This window comes from Emys orbicularis, chromosome 4 (assembly GCF_028017835.1).
Source record: "Emys orbicularis isolate rEmyOrb1 chromosome 4, rEmyOrb1.hap1, whole genome shotgun sequence".
Taxonomy (NCBI): Eukaryota; Metazoa; Chordata; order Testudines; family Emydidae; genus Emys; species Emys orbicularis.
Genome location: NC_088686.1, coordinates 127,456,280 through 127,465,489, shown reverse-complemented (window position 1 = coordinate 127,465,489; position 9,210 = coordinate 127,456,280). Strand labels below are relative to the sequence as shown.

At 49.2% G+C, this 9,210-nt stretch overlaps 1 protein-coding gene across 1 annotated transcript; it reads left to right on the top strand.

The window, feature by feature from the left end:
- The first annotated feature begins 798 nt into the window (after positions 1-798).
- Positions 799-9,100, top strand: LOC135878415 (E3 ubiquitin-protein ligase TRIM39-like). Its single transcript, XM_065404085.1, has 6 exons — positions 799-1,212; positions 2,995-3,090; positions 3,317-3,547; positions 7,094-7,116; positions 7,728-7,843; positions 8,559-9,100. The coding sequence occupies exons 1-6, from the start codon at positions 799-801 to the stop codon at positions 9,098-9,100; spliced, it is 1,422 nt and encodes a 473-aa protein (XP_065260157.1).
- The last annotated feature ends 110 nt before the right edge of the window (positions 9,101-9,210 follow it).

The window sequence follows — 9,210 nt, the reverse complement described above, 5'->3', positions numbered from 1 at the left end:
CTGGGATGTTTTAGTTGGGGATTGGCCCTGCTTTGAGCAGGGGGGTTGACTAGATGACCTCCTGAGGTCCCTTCCATCCCTGATATTCTATGATATGGGGCCTTTCTCCTCTGTGGGGCATGGCCTTTGATCCGGCCACAGGGTGAGGGGCACTGATTGGCTCAGGAGGGTGCAGAATGGGCTACAGGGCCTTTTACTTCCAATGGGACCTGGCTGTGATCTAGCCTGACGGCAGGGGGACTGGCTTGCTGGCTGGCTCATGGGGGTGAGAAATGAGAGTTGGGGCCTTTCCCCTCTAGGCATAGTTCAGAAGAAAGGGTTGGCTTGGGGAAAGGAAGGGGGCAGGTATGGAGCATGGGGCTGTTCCCCTCTAGTGCTGATCCCAGTCTGACCCAGACCAGGGTGCACTGGCAAGCTGAGTGGGCTTGGGGGGAATGTGAGAGGGAGGCTTTCCTCTGTACTGATTCAAGTGTGTTTTGGTTTTGTTTCCTGGCTGTCTTGGTGCACCAATACCAGGATGTTACAGTTTTAAAAACAAACCAAATAAATAAACTAGGAGTCAGAACTTTGGCTTCTCCCACCCCTGTGGCTCCTATTTCTATCCTCTAGACTCCTTGGCCCACCCAGAGCCAGGGATAGAACCGAAGAGTCCTGACTCCCAGACACCTGCCCTTGCACCAGTGCAATCTCACATGGTGAATAATGTATTGCTTTTCCCCATAGCCTGCCTTTGGGTTGTTTCTTCCCTCTGCCTCTCACTGAGCGGCCCTCCCACCTCATCCTAGAGTGGTCCAAGCAATGGCCTCCCTCAATCCCTTGGAGATCCTGTGCATGGACACCACCTGTTCCATTTGCCTGGAGTACCTGATGGACCCAGTCACGATTAGTTGTGGCCATAGCTTCTGCAGGGCCTGCATCAGCCACTGTTGGGAGCCTGGGACCCAGGATCACCTCTGCCCTGTGTGCCGGGAGCTCTGTGCCCAGCATGTCGTGGTGCCCAACCGGCATCTAGCCAGTGTGGTGGAGATCACCAAGCAGCTGCACTCAGGCAAGTGTGAGGTGAAGGACGAGCCCCTCTGCCCCTGGCACCATGAGGGGCTCCACTTCTTCTGCAAAGAGGACCAGGAGGCCGTGTGCCTGGTGTGTGCAGTCTCCCATGGCAACCGTGGCCACAGTGTGGGGCCCCTGGAGGATGCCATCGTGGAATACAAGGTACCGGACTGCTATCCCCTGGCAAGAAATGCTAGACCCCAATCTCCTCTTAGAGCTTAAGGAGAATCCTGGGTTCCTGGCCTCCTTGTCCCTCCTGCTCTAGCCCACTAGACCCTTCTCCCCTCCCAGAGGTGAGGGTAGAACTCAGGAGTCCTAGCCTCCCTGCTCTGACCCCCTCCTCTCCCAGAGCTGGGCATGGGACTCAGGAATCCTGCCCTCCCCACCATTCCTGTTCTAAGGGAGGGGAGGGATAGCTCAGTGGTTTGAGCATTGGCCTGCTAAACCCAGGGTTGTGAGTTCAATCCTTGAGGGGGCCATTTAGGGATCTGGGGCAAAAATCTGTCTGGGGATTGGTCCTGCTTTGAGCAGGGGGTTGGACTAGATGACTTCCTGAGGTCCTTTCCAACCCTGATATTCTATTATTTTAACCCAGTGGCCTCCTAGAGCTGGGATAAAACTCAGAAGTCCTGTCCTTCCAGCTCCTTGGTCTAACCATTAGAAACCTCTCTCCAACCGAAGAATTGAACACAGAAATTTTCTTGGGCCTTATCTAGTCACTAGACCAACTTCCCTCCCAGAGCTAGGTATTAACCCATCAGTCTCTCTGAATCCCCCTTGAACAAGTCACTGAATCGGTCTGTGCTGCCATTCCCCATCTGTAAAAAGGAATGATCATTCTTCATTTATCTCAGATTGTAAGCTCCTCAGTGCAGGGGAGTGTGTTTGTACAGCCTTGAGCTTGATAGGGCCTTGATCTTGATTAGGGTTCTGCCATAATGCAGATCATTTAGGTGTGAAACACTGAATCAGAATGGATTCATCCCCTTGCCCTCTGGAAGGGAAATTGACTTTCTCCTGGTCTTATTGCTTAGGGTAAGATAGACAGAGATGGAAGGGGATGGACTGATGAAGCATGATGCTTGGGTCATCAGTGGGATTTGAATGCACCATCTTCATTGTTGTAAGCATGTGCCTGTACTGCTTAAGCTAAAGGAAATAACTCCATGTGGTAGACATTTATCGTCTCAGGTGGATCAACCACTAAAGGGAAATAAAGATCCCCACATTTTGCTAGCGCTGGCTCCACGGTGATTCCATGATAGTTAGCTCCTGGATATGTTTCCAGGTTCTTGTTTGGTGGTGAGAACATGTTTAGTAGCTTTGAAGGCCAGAAGATATTGTTGTGATCATCTAGTCTAAGCTCCTGCAGCAGCATAACACAAGTCAGAGGACCTCCCCTAGTGATTCCTGCATCCAGTCCCTATCTGGTGCTTGAACTAGAGCAGATCTTTAAGAAGGACACACACAGGCTTGATTTAAAGCCTGCCCATGATGGAGAAGCCACCATATCCCCTGGAAGTTTTTCCAGTGCTTTATTACCCTCCCTTTCAAAAATGTGCCCCTTTTTTCTAGCCTGAATATATCTAGCTTTGGCTCTTAGCCCTTAGCATTCCTGTGCATTCAGAGTATAAATCTTGGCCGTGGAGGAAAGTTACTTGGGATTCTTTGTCTTATGATAGCAGCTAAATCCTCCAGCCAAGATCAGGACCCAAGTGCGCTAGGCACTGTACACACACATTGTGAAAGATAGCACCTTACCCAAATTGCTGAACTGCCTAAATAGACAAAGGGTGGAAGTGGAAAAAGATGCGCACGCACACAGGCAAAAGTTACTTGCCTGAAGCCACCGGGAACAGGTTCCAGGTCTCCTGAGTCTCGTTCCAGTGCTGAATCCACTGGCTATCTTGCCTAAATAGAAACTGTTTCTTGTCCCACCCCCAGTCCAAGCTGCAGGATTGCCAGCTGCAGCTGGATGTGAAATTGCAGGAGGTGAATAAGCACATCTCTGCCAAGGAGAAAAGGCCCAAGGAACTGAGGGTGAGTGGGGTCAGAGAATCCCTAGGAGTGGGGATAGGAGACCTTTCAGCTTGGGGGGTACTGGCTCCAATCTGCGACCCTGGCTGGGAGACTGGCTGGCTTAAGGTGTGGGTGGGTAACTGAAGAGAGGGGGGGCTTTGCTCTCCCTGGGTCCTGGCTCCGATGCAGACCCAGGTCAAGGAATGTTCTCCACTGATCTCCTGCTATTTGTCTCCCCTGCTGATAGGAGTTGGTGAAGAGCTGCCACCAGCGCATCATCTGTGAGTTCAAGGAGTTGTGCTGCCTTCTGGAGGAGGAGAAGGAGATGCAGCTGCAGCGTCTGAAAGCAGAGGAGGCAGAGATCCTGGAGAAGCTGAAGGACCACATGGCCCTGCTCTCAGAGAAGCGCCTCTCCCTCAGCAAACTCATCACTGAGATGGGGGAGAAGTGTCTGGAATTGGGTCCAGAGATGCTGAAGGTCAGTGGGGGGTCTAGCAGTTAGAGCATGGGGCAGAGAATATCAACTCCTGGGTTCTCTCCCAGCTCTGGGAGGAGAGTGGGGCCTGGAGGTTAGAGCAAGGGAGGAGTCTGGAGTCCAGAGTTCTATCTCTGGCAGGGCAATGGGGTCTAATGGGTTAGAACAGGTAGTCAGGACTCCTGCATTCTTTAACCCTTTTGTTTCAGGCCAGAAGCCAACCTTGAACTGCATGAGACTGAGGGTTGGCCTACACTTAAAACTTAGGTTGAGTTAATTATGGCCTCAGGGGTATGAAAAAATCCACATCCTGGAGCACCACAGCTATGCTGACCTAGACCCACAGTGTAGACATGGCTAGATCAATGGAAGCATTCTTCTGTTTGACCTAGCTACCTTCACTTGGAGAGTTGGAGTTACTACAGTGAAGGAAGAACCCATTCCATTGCTGTAGTGTGTGTCTACACTACAGGGTTACAGTGGCACAGCTGTGGCACCGTAGGTATGCTGCTGTGAGCACTGTAGTGTAGACAAGCCCTAAGGAGTAACTTCTCCCTATGGTCAATTATGGAATTGAACCAGTAGAGGGTAGTTCGTCCCTTTCTGTGAAGCAGCTGGTGCAGGCCAGCACTGGAGGCTAGATGGGCCTGGAAAATCCTGTGTTAATACAGGATTGCTGGGTTCCAAAGTTCATGTGGGACACTATTGGATATCATTCAGCGGGAATGTGTGGCTGGTCTTGTAGTTAATGCAGGAAAATGGGACTGGAAAGAGCTGGGTTCAAGTCTCAGTTTGGCCACAGGGTCCCTCTGTGACCTTGGTCTCTGGCTCAGTTCCCTGTGTATTAAATAAAATTCATTATGTACCTATTTAGATTGAGCCTTTCAGGGCAGGGACCACGTCTCTATGTATAAATGCAGCACTCGGCATAATGGGACCCGATCTCAGTTGAGTTCTTTAGGCCTTAACATAATATACCTAAGAATTAACCTTCTTCTTACTTGACGGCTTAGGAATGTGGGGGAACCAGCCAGCCAGGAATTCCTCATAGATTTTAAGGCTAGAAGGAACCATTCTGATCATCTAGTCTGACCTCCTGCATATCACAGGCCACAGAATCTCACCCACCCCATCCTGTGACAGACCCAGAACCTCTGGCTGAGTTACTGACGTCCTCAAATCATGCTTTAAAAACTTCAAGTTATAGAGAATCCACCGTCTACTCTAGTTGAAATGAAGGTGAACTCCCCCCACCCACACCCCCAGGTCGCTGCCAATCTGACCTGGGGACAAATTCCTGTTCAACCCCAAATATGGCAATCCGACCCCGAGCAGGTGAGTGAGACCCACCAGCCAGAAACCTGGGAAAGAATTCTCTGTAGTAACTCAGAGCCCTCACCATCTAGTGTCCCGTCTCTGGTCATTGGAGATATTTACTAATAGCAGTGGCAGATGGGCCATATGCCATCGTAGGCAACCTAACCATACCATCCCCTTCATAAACTGATCAAGCTCAGTCTTGAGTTAAATTAGGTGTGGTTTTTTTTTTGTTTTTTTGCCCCCACTATTCCTCTTAGACAGCTATTCCAGAACTTCACTCCTCCGATTGTTAGAATCCTTTGTCTAATTTCAAGCCTAAACTTGTTGATGGCCAGTTTATATCCATTTGTTCTTGTGTTCACACTGGTGCTTAACTTAACTCCTCTCCTTCTCTATGATGTATTATCCCTATAATGTATTTATAAAGAGCAATTCTATCTCCTCTCAGCCTTCATTTGGTTAGGCTAAATAAGCCAAGCTCCTTACATCTCTCGTAAGGCAGATTCTCTATTCCTCTGGTCATCCCTAGTAGCCCTTCTTTGCACCTGTCCCAGTTTAAATTCATCTTTTTTTAAACATGGGAGACCAGAATTGCACATGATATTCCAGATGAGGACTTGCTATTGTCTTGCCCAAAGACACTAACACTTCCCTCTCTCTACTGAAAATGCCTCACCTGATGCATCCTAGGACTGCATTAGCCTTTGTCATGTCTGCATCCTCAAACCCAGCAGAGAGGAATTTGAGGTTGACAGTACTAAAGGAGGTGTGGTTACTGAGGGGAAGAAAAGTGGCTCTGTGCTTAGGTCATTACGTTAGGATTTCAGAAACTCGGGGTCAAATCCCTGCTCCACTGCAGTTTTACTGTCTGATCTTGGGCAACTCACCTGGCCCCTCTGCCTCCACTTCTCCTCTGTTAAATGGAGTTAATAGCATTGCCCTTCCTCATTGGAGTGTTGTGAGGATAAATATATGAAAGATTGTGTGGTGCTCATATTACAGTGTGGGGGTGTCAGAAACATACAGCTACGGATAGCATAAAATCCCTCCTTTACCTGTAAGGGGTTAAGAAGCTCAAATAACCTGATTGGTCCTTTTGATCAGGTGCCCATGAGGGAAGAAGATCCTTTCAAATCTGTTGGGGGTGGTTTTTTGTTTGTGGTCTCTTTGTTGTTCTCTCTCAGACAGAGAGGGACCAGGGCAGGAAAAAAAAATCTCCTAAAACCCTACCTGAAATAAGCATCTAAGAGTATAAAAATTGTAAGTAATTGCAAGGAAATGCGCTAGATTACCTTTTGTTTTAGCTTGTGAATTTTCCCTATGCTAAGAGGTAATTTTATTCCTGTTTTGTAACTGGGAAGCAGAATCAGAGGGGAATCCTCTGGGTTTTAAATCTTTTTATTTACCCTGTAAAGTTATCTTCCATCCTGCTTTTGCAGGTGTGATTCTTTTATATATTTTTTTAAATAAAATTCTTCTTCTAAGAACCTGATTGATTTTCAGTGTCCTAAAAACCAGAGATTTGGTCTGGGCTCACTTTGTTAACCTAACGGTTGGTGTATTATTCTCAAGCCTCCCCAGGAAAGGGGGTGAAGGGGTTTGGGGGGGGGGGGAAATAGGGCTCCAAGTGGCCCCTCCCTGAATGTTTGTTTAAATCACTTGGTGGTGGCAGCAATACCATCCAAGGACAAGGAAACTAATTTGTGCCTTGGGGAAGTTTTAACCTAAACTGGTGAAATATAAGCTTAGGGGGTCTTTAATGCAGGTCCCCACATCTGTACCTCAGAGTTCAGAGTGGGCAGGGAACCCTGACAGGGGGCCATGGAAGTACCTAAGAGCAACATTGGAAGACAAGAAGCACACTCTAGTGAATTAAGAAATCTGCTGCTTGCAATGGAAAGTGCCCTAACCACTGGATTATACTTCCCTTCCTGAGTCCAAGTATATTAACCCCAAGGAATGTGTAGGGGGTGTTCAGGGCAGGACTCAATGTATTTATCAGAAATAATCAGTCACTATATTTTGGAGGGAAACGCGAACACTGTATGATATGTTCATTTGCAGATTATTCAGCCACTAGCTTTTGCTGTCTGCTTAGGGATCCAAATGCGTTGTGGTTCATGATAGAGAAGAGAGAACAAGCTGGGACTCCAGCTGTGTGGATTCAGGGATGTTGTGGGACTAAACCATAGAACTTGCTTTAAATTTACCCCTCCTCCTTCCTTCTAGGATGTGCAGAGCATCATGCAGCGGTGAGTTCCATCCTCTCCTGGCTGTGAAGTGGTGTTTAAAGATGCTGTGATTCTAGAGTGATTCAGAAGGGAGCACTTTTCCATTGGCGTCAATACTGATTCCATTGTCCCAGCAAGGTGCCAGAGGACTGTAGTGTTCTCCTCACTGGACCACAGCACTAGCAAGTGCTCTATTGCAGGGTGCAGTATGGGAGGCTCAGTAGGGAATGCTCTCCTCTCTGGATCAATACAGACCCCAGTGGCCCAGCACAGCACTGGAGCTAGATCCTCCAATTTTAGATGTTATGAAAGGATTCTGACTCCTCATGGTCACTGAAGAACCCCTGCTTCTTCCCCCTCCAGCCCCCAGATTTGGGGCATTGATCACGGTGTCCTGGTTCAATTCCTGGCAATTCTATCCTTCCTCCCCTCAAATGCCCCCTGTGGTTTCAATTATATATGGGATTCCCCTTCACTTTGTGGCCTGTTCTGCAGCAATTGCTCTGCTGATGTTAATCAGCTGCCAGGCTCCACCCCAGAAGCAGCTGCATGTCATCTCTGGGTGAATAATTTCTGTTAAACATAGGCTGTAAAGTTCACTGCAGTAATAATATGACATTCGTTTTCCTCAGGTATGAAATATCTAAGATCCTAGAGCTGCCTTCAATTTCTCTTGAGCTAAAGAAGACAATGGAATTTTTCCCACGGCAGTTCTTCACACTTACTAAATTGCTGAGAAAATACAGTGGTAGATAAATAACTAAAATATATTCAGCCCTGGGCGTTGGGATTCATGAGTTCTATTCCCATCTCTAGGAGGGGAGTAGGGTCTCGTTGGTTAGAGCAGGGGGGCTGGAAGTCAGGACTCCTGGATTCTATTCCTAGCTCTGGGAAGTAGGATGCTGCATACTGAGTGTTTTGTGCTGGCCATGGGGATGGATGGGGATACAGGGGTGTGACTCAGACACTGCGTTTATCCTGTAGGGTGACTGCATGCTGCTCCAGCTTCTTGTGGGCCAGGCATGTTCCCACTGGCATTAATTGGCCCCCTCGCTGGTGCACCCTCTGCAGGGAGGCCAAGGGCTGACTGAGCCATGGAGGCAGTCTTTCTCTGCCTCTTAAAGGATGTTCTCTGCAGATGGATTGCTAAGGCAGACTGGTAGGGGGTGCTGCTCGTGTGTATGGGGGAGCCTCTGGAGACTAAATGTCTTTATTCCCCAACTGATCTCCCTCTTGTTGCTCCTAGACTCTATTCTAAATGTCTCTCTCTCTCACACACACACACACACACACACACACACCACACACGCGCACACCCCGCAACATCTAGCCCTCTGTTAAGCCCCCCCCCTTTTTGAGGTTACCATGGGGGCAGGGAGGTGCTAGGCACCTGTTGGCCCCCCCCACTTTTATGTGGGGGTAGATGAGTAATGGGTCTTCTTTTCCCCACCTCTTCTGTCTAGGGGACATGACCCTGGATCCTGAGACGGCTCATCCCAACCTTGTACTCTCAAAGAATCTCAAGAGTGTGCACTTCATCAATGTCTCCCAGGTGCTTCCCGACACCCCATGGCGCTTCATCATCTACCCCTGTGTGCTGGGCTCAGCCGCCTACATCTCAGGCCGGCACTACTGGGAGGTGGATGTGGGCAACAAGACCCAGTGGGCCCTGGGTGTCTGTTATGAGTCAGTCAGCCGCAAGGCCAAGATCGATGCCAAGCCGGACACTGGCTACTGGCGAGTGCGGCTGTGGAATGGGAAGTATGCGGCCACCACTACTCCCTTCACACTGCTGCACCTGCGCGTCAAACCCAAGCGGGTCGGGGTGTTCCTGGACTATGAGGCAGGGAAGGTCTCCTTCTATAATGTGACAGACCATTCCCACATCTACACCTTCAGCGTTGAGTTTGCTGAGCCTGTCTGTCCTCTCTTCTACCCGGGGATCCGCTTCGGGCATGTTAACGCTGCCCCCCTTGTAATCTGCCAGCCCTTGGACTGGGACTAAGCTGTGTCTTCTCCCTTCTCTTCCTCCACCAGCCCTTGGCCTGGAAGTGACTGTCACCAGCACCAGCAGCCAGACCCCAATTTGACATAAGAGCCTTTTCATATCCCACT

Coding starts and splice junctions, on each gene's coding strand:
- LOC135878415 (XM_065404085.1), top strand. CDS start 799: ATGGCCTCCCTCAATCCCTTGGAGATCCTGTGCATGGACACCACCTGT. Junction 3,548..7,093: donor TGGGTCCAGAGATGCTGAAG/GTCAGTGGGGGG, acceptor CCTTCCTTCTAG/GATGTGCAGAGCATCATGCA. Junction 7,844..8,558: donor ATTGCTGAGAAAATACAGTG/GTAGATAAATAA, acceptor TCTTCTGTCTAG/GGGACATGACCCTGGATCCT.